The following is a 15,264-nucleotide window of genomic DNA, read 5'->3' as shown; positions in this document are numbered from 1 at the left end:
CTATTGCATTATCGGGCTTCACAATGCTTGATGACGCATCTACATCGCGGTCTCTCGTATTCCGATGAGATCTCCCTCCCGGAGATCCTTGAACACATGGAAGCCTGGAATGGGAGGGCCATATTCAGATGAGATCCGGACCTGGTGATCAAGTCAGACGCCAGTCGTCTCGGTCTGGGCGCCCGCTGTGGAGATGTTACTACAGGCGGGCCCTGGTCAGAGCACGAGCAATCGTTGCACATAAATTGCTTGGAGCTCCTAGCGGATCGTTCGCGATTCGCAGCCTAGCAGCCAACAAGGTCTTGTGTCCCATCCTTCTAAAGTGGACACTATCTCGGCGGAGAGATATATCAATCGTCTAGGGGGCACTTGGTCCAAACTTGTAGCGGACCTGGCCAAAGAATTCTGGGAACATTGCCTGACTCACAATTTGTCGGTCACGGCGGAATACCTCCCAGGGTTCCATCAACCAGACGGCGGACTGGTTTTGCAGGCACCTACAGGATTATAGTGCTTGGAAGCTGGATCCGGCCATCTTCCGCATGTTGGTGGCTCGGTGGGGCCCGTGTAAAGTGGATCTTTTTGCGTCGCATCTCAACTTTCAGATTTCTCGCTTCTTCAGCTGGCCCCCGGTCCCCCTGGCGGAGGTGACGGATGCCTTCTTACAGGATTGGACCCTGTTCCGCGTCTATGCCTTTCCCCCGTTCCCCATGATCCCAAGACTCACGGCTCCAATCCGGAGGCAGAAGGCGAAAGTAATTCTAATGACGCCACACTGGAGATCTCAAGTCTGGTATCCAGTTCTTATGGAACTTTCTATGGATTCTCCAATCCTACTAACCCAGACGCCTCTTCTCCTGACAGATGCTCAGGGCAACTTGCACCCTCTAGTTCAGAGAGGGCAACCTCCATCTCATGGGCTGGAGGATTACAGGGGACGTTGGGAGGTCCCGGGCCTTTCGGCAAGAGCTTCATCCCTTATCAGAAAGGCTTGGGCAGAATCTATGGTCAAACGCTTCAGATCATCTTGGAGAAAGTGGTTTCGCTGGTATGTGCGACGGGGTCTGGATCCTGTGGGGTCTGATGTGATTCACGTGGTGATCTATCTATCAGAGCTAGTGGATCAAGGCTTTGCCTACTGCTCGATTAATGCGAGTAGATCCGCCATTTCGGCGGGCCACCGGCCCGTTCATGAGGTTCCAATTGGGGAACACCCCTTAGTTTGCAGGCTGCTGAGAGTCATATGCTTGTCGTTTCCTCCTCATCTGAAGTATTCCTCTTTGTGGGACGTTAATATGGTACTCCGTTTCTTGCAATCTTGGCAGGATAATCAATATCTTTCCCGTAAGGAACTGACAGGTAAGCTGGCGATGTTGTTTTGCCTGATTTCTTGTAAGCGAGTATTAGATGTCCGAGCTTTGGAGATATCAGCTCGCGTGTTCACAACAGATGGGGTGTCATTCACGGTCGCGTAGTGTACTAAGTCTTATACCAGCATATGAGATGATGATGGAGGGAGGGATACAGACCTCCTGGAGTATCACAACTTTTTCTGTCTTTCAAGAAACCTTTCAAAGCTGTGACAGCCGCCACAATTGCCCGTTGGGTAAGATGGGTGCTCCAGGAAGCAGGAGTTGGTAACTCGGCCTTTGGAGCACACTCAGCAAGGGGAGCCGTGGCGTCGAAATCCTTTGCCCTTGGTGGGAGCTTAGAGGACATCCTTAGAGCTGCAGATTGGTCCTCGTACTCCACCTTCAAAACGTTCTATTTTAAGCCTATATTGGGCATGGCATCTATGGTTGTCGATCAGCTTTGAACTAACATAATCCGAACCTCCGGTCCTGCCATAGAATGAAAAATGTCCTAGCTACCGCGAAGGAAAGTTTCAATTCTATTAATGACGCAGAGGCCAGGATTATCCCACCCAGCGTACTGTCTTACTCTTACACTCCCAAGAATAAGCTTTGAGTTGGATAAGTATGGATTCTTTAGAGGGCTTTGTAGAAATGCTGGTGGTGACTTTGTCTTGTAACTTTGTTTTTGAGTTGGATTGACATGCTTAATACATCTACTGTTGTAGGTATAATGATAGTTTTCAATGGGCTGACACTGTTCCTTTTATTTCAGGATTGGATCAGAAACAAGAATATTAATGCAAGTTGAATGTTGCGGTTCGCCCGAAGAAAGAGAAAGTGTTGTTCCCGGATTCTGTTTTTATGGGACTGCCTCTATGGTAATTTGTTTATGAAAAGACTCATGGGATTTGTAGTCTTTTACTTATCTTGTTGTTAAGGTTGCTGATCAATAAAAATGGAAGAGAAAAGGATAGTCCACGCCTCCGTGTCCGTAATAGAATTGAAACTTTTCTTCGCGGTAGCTAGGAAATTTTTCATTCTTGATAGATAAGCTTAACATCCAACCACCTGCTTCCCCCCCAAAAGTATATTTTGCCCTGATATGTCGGCCACAGTCTGAACTTACCCAGATACCTTGAGGCCACTCCATCAAGAGTCATATGTTGCAAGAAAAAAATTACAAAGACACAACATGGGGAAACAAAATCAATCCTCCTATGGAATGCAAGATGAAGTAAACATCTAAAAACTTTAACGGCTCCATTGATGATCTGGTTGTCTCAAAGAATTTTACAGTCACGAGAATATAGGGTACAAAAGTGATCTGCTTCAAAGACACTTATTATGTACTGCCGGGTATGAGACACGACAGGATCATTCATACTTAAATTCCAGGGTACTATTTACTCACTTTTGTGTATCAAAATAGCACGTGAACACTGATCTCTGTGCAAGTGTTGGCTTTTCAGTAAACACTGTTCATGCTTTGGAAGGCATTTCTGCGGAGTCAACTGAAAGCACTTGCCACTGATTGCATGGCTTGTCTTAATAGGGAAATCCAGGATTCGTTTAAACGTCTCACATACAGTCATTTACTAGCACCGGTAAACGCCTGTATACAGGTTATCATTAGTTTAGTTCTAAAATAATAATAATCGCAATGTTAATTAAACTAACGTGTTCAAAGAAGCACATTCTTCGAAGTTCCCAGGCTAGACTGACAGACCAGGGCTTCTTCAGTCTGATAAGTTGCAGATAAGTGACCAAACTTACCATTGTCAGGCTAGCAGCGCAGTGGTGTCCTTTGAAGTGAAGCGTAGGAGGGGGCTCTGTCGTACATCGAGCCCCTAGAACAGATCATCCCCTGCCTGCCACTCTAAAAGGTCAATTTCTCTAGAGTACAGAAACCAATTCAAGACAAGTGTCGCAATTAGAAACGCTTTACGGCAAGTTGCTTATGCACCGGCTCACAGTTTCTGCTATTGAGATGGAGGAAGGACTAAAGATTGTCCCTTGAATGGAAATAGATGTAACTGGCAGCACTCGCACCAGCTCACGAGGTGGAGGTAGCTTTTTGTGAACAGCGTTTTCTTTATTAGGAAGAACGAAAACCTTTGGCATACGAAACACTGTATATATTTTAATAAGATCCAGAAATGTGAGACTATGAAATCATGAATGCTGTTTTTAATTTTGATGCAGCTTAACATTTTTTTTTGCTATTTGTTCTCATTCTATATTTATTTACGTTTGTTATACTCTCTTTATAAACAGTTCGATCTTCTTTGGTTTCATCGGAAGCCTTTTTAAGTACATCATTAGTGTGCATTCCCGACACTTTTCGGGTACGGTTAGTCCCTTATTTATTTCAATGTCTATATTTGATGGTTCTCGGCTGCTCGTAAGTCGTAAACCAAAGCGAACGTTTATTACAGTAGCTTTTCACAATCAGCACGCCGTACTGTGATTTCAGGTTACCAGTGTGGTATGTGGTATGGAAACATAGGCGATATATCCAATGAGATATTTATTCTTCCAAGTTCCAGCCAAAGACCCACGACGGAGGAGAATGAAGTGAAGGACATCGCGCGCAGGCAAAGAATGCACCCCAGGGATCCGAACTCTGACATTGTTCCCCTTCCAAAACATCTATGTGCAAGACATGATATACAAATAGAAACATTAAGTTCAGTACACAAGAAATAACTCCCAAGCCCCATACTACACACACCTCCCCCTTTACAACTGATAAATCTTAATCCAAGAACCTAGACTGTAATTTAACCTTTCTATGATTGCTGGACATAGTACCATACTCATTACCAGACCATAGCTGCCAAGGTTTCAGATTTCGCATGTGTGACATTTTCATAATTTCAGTGTAATTATGAGTGACATTCAATGACTATGAGTGACACTTTCTCGCAAGCAAAATGAAGCCATTAAGACTAGGGAAACATAAATATCAGAAATTACACCCATTTGAACAACAAGAAACTTTAAGAAGATCTTAAAACTGCCTCAAACCACCAGAAATGGAATGGTACTGACCTAGTTACTCACAGCTAATCCTCATAAAATACAGTTTTGCAAATATGCGTGATTCATGTTCTTTTGTGAAAACTGTCACTAGACAAAACGCTGGTCTTGAAGCACTTCCTTATTCACCAGTTATCTTGACATTTTTACTGTTGCATGAAAACTGGGCACACAAAGAATTCAGCTTCACTTTCGGTTGGTTTTAAACCCATGTTGTTTAAACAAAGCGCCAGGTGCAGTGTATGACAGAAGTTCCAAAATTAAATCTGATGTCATCTGTACGAGAAAAGAAGTATCTCATAGCTTTCCTAATAGAATACACTGTTCTTCAAAAATGTCTTGTTCATGTTCTTACAGCACGGATATGAGGTTCAATAATTCAAGAAGACTTCAACCTGAACCAGAGCCAGGCATCCTGCACATGCTTTTAGTGGCTCGCCCACTTCTATGTCCTGCACAGTTCAGAGAGCCCGTAAGATACTCTATTCTCCATATCTCCCTTCCTGGAACCTCAAAGCTCATGATGCCCACAGCCAGGGCTTTAAGTGGGCCGGGTCCCATCGGTGCTCATCACCGGCAGTTCTTAAAATCAGGTGCCAAGACGGGTCTCTATCGAGCTCTCCATTTTTACCTTCAAGGTGGGGGGAAAAAAAAGCTTGACTCTGCAATAGTACCATCTGTCACTGCTTTTGATGCAACTTCAAAGAGACTCATTTTTCAGTTTTATACTCCTCAAACTTGGAGCAAACAAGTTACATTACACGAGGACATATTCATGTTTTAAATCACAGGATGTTGAGGCATCGTGAGGCCCGAACCTGCTTTGCAGCTCGAAAGTTGGCAGCTCTAACCTTACGCCACAACCTGGCCCGTAAGAACAGAAGCATTTTCAATCTTCTACACAACGAAGCCATAGTAGTTGCTTATTTATCTTATGCAACTAACAACCACTGACAAAGCCAATAGTCCTGGCTTGTTGTATATGTAATGTTGTTTGTTGTGTTAGATATCTGGATGAATGGACAGAAGCAGCAAAATACCAGCGGGGCAGTGTAGGAGAGTAGGATCTGCTTCTTATGGTTACCCCCACTTTTTGCTGATGTATCACTGTTTTCGACTTAGACTGACTGGGATCCTGCTATCCAGGACCCCAGTCAAGATGCTTTCTCCTCTAAATTGATTGCATGTACTTTAGGTACACTCTAAATTGGATACTGGGGTACCCTTATAAGTCCCTAGTATATGGTACACCATGTACCCCGGGCATAGGTACCCCAGAGGCCTCCCAGGGGCTGTAGCATGTATTATGCCACCCCTGAGAGACTATTCAAACTGACACCACAGGTCTGCTACTGCAGCCTGTGTAAGGTGGTGTATGCACCCCTTACTTAGATATAGGTTCACTATATCTATTCTAAATCACCGCACATATAAACCTATCAGTTACCCCCTATGGCAGGCCTTATCAATCCTGAAGGCAGGGTGCTGGGTTTTATGTGAGAGGGTGCCACTGCATGAGCAAAGCCCCTCTGCAGCCTTCGGAACCTATTCTCGTCTCCGGGGTTGTCTGTGATGCAGCCAACCCTATATATTTAAGTACATTATAACCTCGCGGTGAATGCTAACTTTAAAACGGCTGCTTAGAAACATCTGGTGTCAAACACCTTGGAATCATACCTCATCACCAGTAACTGGTGAGGAAGGTATGATTCCACCCTTCTAGAGGGACTTATGTGAAACACCGGTACACCCGGTACCAGCTTTCTCGACCTGGGCATCACAAAATGGATGCTGCCAGCCACAGACATGAGTCTGCCCTCCTACTGCTGAGCTGAGCTCGGGTAGGGGAAGACTTGACAATAGGTTTCCTGTCACAGGGAGGTATGACCACCTTCCAGACAGGATTTAGTGTATTGGGGCTGGGTGGGTGCACTCTGAGAGTGCCTGAATGTCTACACTGGGGCACATTTGGTGTCCCTGTGCATAGTCCAGCTCAAACCAGTTGCAGGAGCCATTTGCTCATGTTCTGGCGTGAAACTGGACAAAGGACATTGGTGTAGCCACCCCTCTGTCCTGACCCTCACATAGGTGGGTCCCCAGAGTTTGTCCAATCCCTTCCTTGGGTATAAAGTAGAAACCCTGACTACAGGACTTTAGATTTTACCTGGACTAAACTCTGCAAGCAGAAACCAAGATCTACACTTCGCTGGACGACAGAAGAATCTCCCTTGGAGTAAATGAGTTACTCCCCTGTTGAAGCAGGCACCTTAACGCATCTGACCGGTTTGCATCTCCTGAGCTCCTGAGGACTCCGAAGATTTCTGTAACACAGGAGGTGAGTTCCCGAGCGTCCCTGAGGTTGATCTGACCTCTCAGTAATTCTGAGACCAGTATCCCTCGTGGGGACCGTGCAACCCGAACCCCTGTGCACCCTGTACTTTTGCAGCAGCATATGCTTTTTGGTGATCACTGAAGCTGTGCTTTCGGCTACGTGTAGTCCTGACCCTGAGCAGTATTTCCACCGAAGATTTCCGGCCTCCACTCCACGAGTGTTCAGTGGGCTGGTATTTCGTGATTCAGCTCGAGGTCCCTTCGTGATCCCTGGTCCGTTGGCCTGTGGGTCCCTGTGAAGGTAACTTTGACTATCCTTGGGCTTCCCTGGTTGCTCCAGACCTGCCCTGACTCTCCATTGCTTGGAGAGTCCCCAGGACCTGGCTGGTCCTCACCGTAACCTGTTTCCTCTGCCCGCATGGGTTGCCGTTGCCAAGGCTTGTGGGTGTTCAATCCGGACACTGACCCTCCAGCACTCGACATCCTTCGTGGGACAGGTCACCTCCGGACTTTGGTCGCCGTCGACGTCTCCTGGTCCCCGTGGCTGCAGAGTCAAGCATCCAATCTTCTCACCTGAAGCACCCAACATCGGTGGGCATTCGTTCACTGAGCCCCTGGTCACCCTGAAGTGACCCAGACTCTGTCCCCTCTGCTTTCAGGTTCTTCTCACCTTGGATCCAGGCTTGAATTCCACCGGACACTTTTCATCTTACCGGCAGCAGCACTTCTTCGCATCAATCCATTGAAAACGACGAGGGTTTTTGCGACACCACTTGACCCCTATGCACCCGGCTCATCTGGGATAGGTAACACGGGTACCTTGGTACTCACAAGGGTGCTGGCCTTATAACCTTCTATGTTCCAAGGGGTTTGCTTGAAGTCCTCTCCGAGGTGTCCTTAAACTGTAATTTTCCAACCGCGACTTTCCAATAGAGTTATATGGAGCTCGTGTCTGTGTTCTCACACTGCACCCGCCCTCCATCGGTCCCCTGTGTCACTACTTTGGGTGGTTCCTTGGGGTCCCAGCGATTCTACGTGCTCTAGGCACTGTGTCCAGTGCAGTCGTTGTTGTTATACCTTTTGTTTAGTATATGGTTCAGTCTCCCCCTGGAGCCCGCTGTGTATTGTGCTATTTACTATCGTTCTATTGATTAAGTATTGTGTATCTTGTGCTCTAATCTCATAAAGAGGTTAGCAGAGAGTGTTTAGTAATAAATACATATATTTTATATAACTCTGGTGTGGTTCTCCTTTCATTTGGTCTTTCAGGAGGTTTTGATCTGAAGAACCAGGGCCTTATGGGCCTGGCTGCGCAGGGCACGCCTTAATCTCCTGAGTTCACCTGCTTTGTTGAACAGAGACACAGGACATTCTGTTGAGGGTAGTAGATCAGGTTTATTAACTGCAGCTAAGTACAGTTGTCCCAGAAGTACACTCAGTATGTTCTTAGGAGACTGCCACTTTACTCCGTGGCGCACAATCTTTTATAGCGCATAGATTCACCAAGAACACTCCCAATGCATACATGGTTATCCAAAGAGTAGAATTTGAAAACAAGATATAACCAATGAGAAAAGTTTGAAAACAAGATATCAAGTAACCCAAATAAACCTCTCTTCCAACTGTTTTTGTCACCCCTCCCCACAAGTTAATCAGTGGTAGTGTCTACAACTCAACTTGCAGGTGGCAGGACATATTTGTATGCTTTGGAGGACAGTTGTGAAATGAGAGAATACAAGTAGAGATTAGCGAAGGCCAGAAGATAAGATAAAGTCAGGAAAGAATGGTGTGAACCGACAGACAGTTGAGACAGGGTTTAGTCAAACCAGACAAGGATTAGTGGACTCAGCCAGTCCCTGACATCAGTCTCGTAAACAGAGGCAGAAGGTTATTTGACACGTCGCAGTAAGATCAGCAGAAAAACTTTGTTCATTGTGCTGCCTGAGTGAGGGCAACACAAAATGGCGGTGGAACACAACTGAATACAAGCGAGATCGAAAATTGAATTTCCTCAGATCTGGTAAAACAAGCTTCTCTACATTCCTTCGAGACTTAGCCTGAAGGCTGCTCTCCCTAGCTACCACTATCATAGCTTTCTATTAAGGTTGTCTTAAAACTAATCATCAATAAGGGTTGTTTGGACTGGTACAAGGTGCCCACTTTAATTAGTGGACAGCATATACCAGGCCAGCTTCTCACATTGGTGTGCAGCGGTTGGGATTCAAGCTTGCTATTGTTTTACCAGATAAATCTCATTGAGTGATTAACTGAAAACCACTAAAGGTATTAGGTACATATAATACATCAATACTAGAATACGTAAGTTCTACTGAACTTGGAGTTGGGTAGTTAAGGGTCTAGCACACCTTTTCTCCAACTCAAGAGAGTTTAGTTCCCACTAGATTAGGTAGGTGCCTACACCTCATAACACTAGTATGTCTTCTAAAGGAGAAGCCAATGGCTCTCTGCCAATTAGATATGATCATCTCTCATTTCAGGGATTGAGAAGTATGTGTACATCTAGGAAGCTGAGGTCAGGGAGAAGTGCAAGCACCCAACATCTCATAGATATGTTGCTCTTAGATGACCTCAGAAAGACCCCAGGGTCTGATGAAGTAGAAAGAGTGGGAGGGACAGGAGGTGAGGACAGACCAGGAAGTGAACACGTCTTTGACATGGACTCTAACCCTGGCCAGGAGGATCAAAATGATTCCAACCTGGAAAATCCAACTCTTCCTGTAGGTGGAGGAGAAGGCCCCAGTGGCTCTCTCTTTACCCCACCAGGGAGAGTACAAAGTTTACCTAGAAGATCAAGATCTCCTTCTGAGGAATCTAATCATTCAGGTACTTCTGTAGGGACCTCTGCTTCTCATAAAAGTGACCCCTCTTATGATAAGAAATGCCAATTACTAGAGTATGAGAGAATCAAACTCAGGCTCAGAAGAGAACAATTGGCCTTAGACAGGGAATCCCTAGAGCTCCAGGGAGCTTCCAGAAGGTGGGGGCTCGAGCCCCATGGTGGCAGCACCATTGTCCCTAGAACTAGAGAGTATACTCATCATCATAAGAACCTGAACAAGATAGGCCCTCCCTACCAGAGTGGGAATGACATCCACAAATGGATAACTGCACTCGAGAGGGCCTTTAAAGTACAGAGGGTCCCCCAGGAGGAGTGGGCAGCAATCTTGTGGCTCTCCTTTGCTGACAAAGGTAGAGATAAGCTCCTCACTGTTAGAGAGGAGGTGGCAGATGATTATACCAGTCTGAAAAGTGCATTGATTGAAGGGTTTGGCCTAACCACAGAGCAATACAGGATTACGTTCAGAGACACCCAGAAGACACAGCCTCAGGACTGGGTTGACTTTGTAGATTGTGCTACAAAGGCTCTGGAAGGCTGGTTACTTGGCAGTAAAGTGTGTGATTTTAAAGGATTGTACAATTTAATTATGAGGGAGCAGATCCTTAATAATTGTCAAAATCAGTTGTTGCATCAGTAACTGTTGGACTCTGATCTGATCTCTCCCCAAGAATTGGGAAAGAAGGCAGACAAATGGATAAGAACCAGGGTGAAGCAGAAAGCTCAGAACAAAGGTGGTGACTCTAAGAAGCAAGATTCTAAAACCTCAGATAAGGGTGGGGAGAAAGGTAAAGACCAGAAGTCTTCACAAGGGCCCCAAAAGATTTCATCGGGAGGGGGGTGGGGAGTAGGAGGGGGGGAGTCACAATCCAGCAAGGGTAAAAACAAAAAGAAATCTTGGTGTTATATCTGTAAACAGAAAACACATTGGACAAATGATGCTGATTGTCCAAGGGCCAAGGAATCTACTCCAGCCACCACTGCTCCTAAGGCAACTGTTACCCCTAGTTCAGCTCAAAGTGGTAATGCAAAGAGTCAGGGTGTAGTAGGGTTAACCCTGGGATCTGAGATGGACTCTGGCCTAGTCAGAGTTCCAACTCAGGCTGTGTTAGTCTGTGATGGAGGCATGAATATTGCCTCCTTATTTGTCTGTCCAAGTAACCTGGGCCAATAAAGACAGCAGCCTTCGGGTCTATGCTGTCTAGCAAAGAGACAACACGGGCGGCGAAAACTCCGGGGCTGTTGTTATAGCCCATTGCTAATCGCCTGAATTGTTTTTGTTTCCCGTCGGCTGGGGATGCTGTCCATTGAATGCATCCAGGGAAAAGATTATGACTGTAGAAGCCATTGGAAATGTCAAGTGTCATTTTATATTTTTTACGAACAAGACTGTCTACAAGAGCAGAACTATGGGTATTCTGCAACGGAAAAGTGCGACAATGAGAGTTCAAATGCCTGTAATCCAAAACTAAGTGGTATGACCCATGTAAAAACAGAGTTATTCATTGGTAATACCCATGTCTCAATCACTTCTTAATACTCTAACTGCGTCAGAATCTCAGCAACGGGACCTTTTGCTTCCCGCCGGAGTGACTCGGGTGTCGGTGACACAGCACGCGACCCCTGTTGCTGTTGTTGCTTCCACTGTTTCTTATTTTTCCAATTCTTTTTAGAAAAGAACGGTCGCTCATCTTTATCTGACTGAGCCTTCGTGTTTGTTTACGTCTGCGGTGGTATTTTAGCAAAAGGCTTAAGCCCCAAACTATTGCGGACAATGGTTTTATAAGCTTGCGCAATCATTTTTGGTAATTTGTGTGGCCTGTCCTCCTCTGGGACAAGAGCCAAAGCAATATCTACTTGAAAGTTTACTGCATCTCCCTTCACATTTGCAAGGATCAGATCAGCAACTAGGTCAAACACCCCCACCATCCTCATCCCCAATTCAACAGCAGCTTCAGGGCCGTGCTTATCTTGAACACGCTTAATCATGGTGGAGAGTACAGTCATTGAGGGAGTGCCAAAACACTTCTCATATACTGCTGCAAACACCTTATCCCCAATTGTTTCAATCAGTCTTTTTTGCAAACTTATAGTTAATATCCTGTGTTTCTCCACAGGAGAGGTGTTCGGAAATACCGCCTCCAGTTGGTCAAATTTCTCAGCAAGCCAATAAGGTAAATCATACTTATTTTGAGAATGCCTGCCCTTCACCGAATTAACCATGACGGGACTGATAGTTACTCCGCAAGGTCCAGCTGGATGCACCGCAGCTCCAGGTGGTCTCACCTGGACGTTGCGTTTGACATATCATACAACAGCTCTATGCACCCTTATTAAGGAGGTGTGCAACACGCGGAGTTCCTCCACTCGAACTGTCAGATAAGGTGGGTGTGGGATGTACCCAGCCAAAACGGGCCAAGTGGCACCATTTATCGATAAAGGGCCTAAACGGATCGGAGTCACTAGGCATGGGAGGGCTCCATTAAACAAAATGCGGTGTTGCCATGCTGTGAGTGGAGCCTCAAGATTTCGACAAGGTCTATAAATATTAGGAAGGGCCGTGGCAGTGTATACATGGAAAAAATTATCGGTTCCATCCCCTGCCGGAAAAGTGACCCAAGAATAAAATACTTCAAAGTGGTAAGTTGGATCAGCCTCTACCATGAAGATAAGATCAACACCCGCATCTGGCACTCCATAAGCTGTTAAATGAGCACGGAGCACTGCGCGGCTATGTGCCTCAATATCTATATCATATTAATACTTGACAAGGGGAAACCCGTAAGGTAGGAAGGACCCAGGGTACTTACTAGTTTGAAAAACAGGAGGTCCTTCAAAAACAATACAATATACGATAAATATAGACCAGAATCGGCTCTATATCATTTGTACAATGCCCAGCCGGACATTGAAGTTTTAATGATCAATAGAAGTAGTTTTTGACATACGTTAGAATGTAGAGTGGGACACAGTCCTGTGTCCTTACACACTAAACAAAAAGTACAGACAGTCAAACACATGAACCATTCATCAGGCTGAAGAGTGAAGCTTGTAGCCAATACGAGATACAAGGGCAAGCTTTCTTAAAGGTACAGTGTCATGCACAATTTTTAACATATGCGTTTAACATGCATGTTTGTACATGGGGTCGACGACGTTTCGATCTATTCAACCAATACATAGATCATCATCAGGACTAGAGAGAATATAAGCCTGAAATTACAATTCCCATTTCGGAGACGAATGACTCCTAGAATTAATTCACACAAATCCAGATAAGGAAGTAGTTGTGCGGAACAACCGGCCAGGACAATTCCATGGAATGGCACAGCTGAAAACACTTGATCGCCGCAGCGTGTGGAGGGAATTTAAGGGAATGACCAGCTACCCAGCGTAGCGGCTTGAGAATCCAAGGTCCGCCAGCATCAGGGGGAACTTGCGATTGTGCAGTTCCCCCTGATGCTGGCGGACCTTGGATTCTCAAGCCGCTACGCTGGGTAGCTGGTGATTCCCTTAAATTCCCTCCACACGCTGCGGCGATCAAGTGTTTTCAGCTGTGCCATTCCATGGAATTGTCCTGGCCGGTTGTTCCGCGCAACTACTTCCTTATCTGGATTTGTGTGAATTAATTCTAGGAGTCATTCGTCTCCGAAATGGGAATTGTAATTTCAGGCTTATATTCTCTCTAGTCCTGATGATGATCTATGTATTGGTTGAATAGATCGAAACGTCGTCGACCCCATGTACAAACATGCATGTTAAACGCATATGTTAAAAATTGTGCATGACACTGTACCTTTAAGAAAGCTTGCCCTTGTATCTCGTATTGGCTACAAGCTTCACTCTTCAGCCTGATGAATGTTTCATGTGTTTGACTGTCTGTACTTTTTGTTTAGTGTGTAAGGACACAGGACTGTGTCCCACTCTACATTCTAACGTATGTCAAAAACTACTTCTATTGATCATTAAAACTTCAATGTCCGGCTGGGCATTGTACAAATGATATAGAGCCGATTCTGGTCTATATCAATATCTATATCAGCCATGAAGGCAAAGAGCGACAATAAACCTACTGGATGGCAGCACAATAAATGGTTAACAATGAAGAGTCAAAACATTTTTAACAATGTCAAGCTTGAAAGAACCTATAAAAACATCAATATAGGAGGTTACACTGTCACAGCTGTTACCGGAAACAGACGTGAGGGTATTGTGGACAAGCACAAGTACTACTCAAGCGTCTTGCAGATAAGAAACAGACCAAACGTTGGCGGCGCCATGTTGCAGGGATTCTGCACATATACAGAACTATGCGCAGGAAACCAGGACCTCGGTGTAAAGTGGTGTACCAACTACCCACCTTAGTGCCCAAAATTCCAATCTGACTAGCTATAGTGTCTCATTCGTTCTCCATACTACAGCGAAGCTACCAATAATTAGACACCCCAGAACATGTCACTCTGACCCTCTCAGGAATTGCGGGAATAAGAACACTCTATCGCTCACTCACTCATGCCTGTCCACAACATGAGTAATCAGAGACATTGTATAGTTTAAAATGTTTATTTTAACTAACGTGCTCTATGATACAGTACACGTGCCAGTACTATCAGCATAATGCATAAACACAGTATAGTCAGCATTGTTACAAGTCCATAGAATATAAACAGGGTTATCATTTTATAAAGATAGTGGAAAAAGGACTACTGTGCCTTGCCACCCTCCCCGTGCTAGGAACTAGTTTATTATAAGATTAGAAGACCGCTGGGCTTTGTCAGCGGGACCCGATATCTCAAGGCCTAGATGAAAGGTTTATATCTCCGGACAAGCACAGCTCTTCTGTCTGGAAAGGTATTTCTCCAAGTGTCTCTAACATGCATGGGTGCAATATTAAAAGCACTCGATTTTCAGCAGTGCAGCTGTGCTTCATGTTATTTCTAGGTGCAGGGGACTGACCAGAACAGAATAACAAGGGACATTGTTTTTCGACCTTGTACATCATGTGCAGATGAAAACCACAGAGAACAGCAAGAAACGCGAAAGGTAGACGGTTCTTATGTGAACAGACACAAGCAGAGTTTTGCAAAAACAAAGTCATGTAGTAATGTGCGCAAAAGCAGCAGCATGGGAGCCAAGCTTGTGCTAACTTAGCAATGTCAGCAATGAATCCACCAGCCTCACTACAGGGCGTTGCCACCAATTACCCTGGAGCAAGTCCTTGGAAGAAGAGATTGAGTGGTGAAGCCATACCGTTTTTCATTGAACAGTCTAAGCAAATTCCCTTCATCATCACTAATCTTAGCCAAATGTTCCTTTTCTTTGTCTACTTTTCTGTACCTGTAATGAAAAGATCTTTGCTTTTTGATGGTCCTTAAACCAGTAGCAGGGTTACCTCAAGGTCCCTACACGCATATTCCAAAAAGTGTAACTTTTTTTCTGTGTTGTGCGTGTTGATTTGCGACAAAGTGCAGCTCCTAAAGGTCTCCTCAAGGAAATTTAACATGGCAGATCATGGAGCACTGTAAAGGATCACATGAGCCATCAGAACAGACTTTCAAAAAATTGTCTTTATAGCTGGCTGTAAGTCTCTTTCCAAAAGAGAGACTGCTGTAGGGTGGACCAAGGCTATAGATTTTGATTGCGTGTCGCTAAGGGGTGAGGCCTTCTACTTCCTTTATTCTC

The 15,264-nt window shown here is 45.1% G+C and overlaps 1 protein-coding gene across 1 annotated transcript in view; it reads right to left on the bottom strand.

The window, feature by feature from the left end:
* DNAJC19 (DnaJ heat shock protein family (Hsp40) member C19) overlaps positions 1 to 3,283 on the bottom strand; it is a 93,998-nt gene extending 90,715 nt beyond the window's left edge. Inside the window, exon 1 of the mRNA XM_085628880.1 lies at positions 3,129 to 3,283. Coding sequence (XP_085485006.1) covers positions 3,129 to 3,131 — 3 coding nt within the window. The 5' untranslated portion in view covers positions 3,132 to 3,283. The remainder of the gene's footprint in view (positions 1 to 3,128) is intronic.
* Between the last annotated feature and the right edge of the window lie 11,981 nt (positions 3,284 to 15,264).

This window comes from Triturus cristatus, chromosome 10 (assembly GCF_964204655.1).
Source record: "Triturus cristatus chromosome 10, aTriCri1.1, whole genome shotgun sequence".
In the NCBI taxonomy this organism is placed as follows: Eukaryota; Metazoa; Chordata; class Amphibia; order Caudata; family Salamandridae; genus Triturus; species Triturus cristatus.
This window is presented reverse-complemented; position numbering and strand designations above follow the sequence as displayed.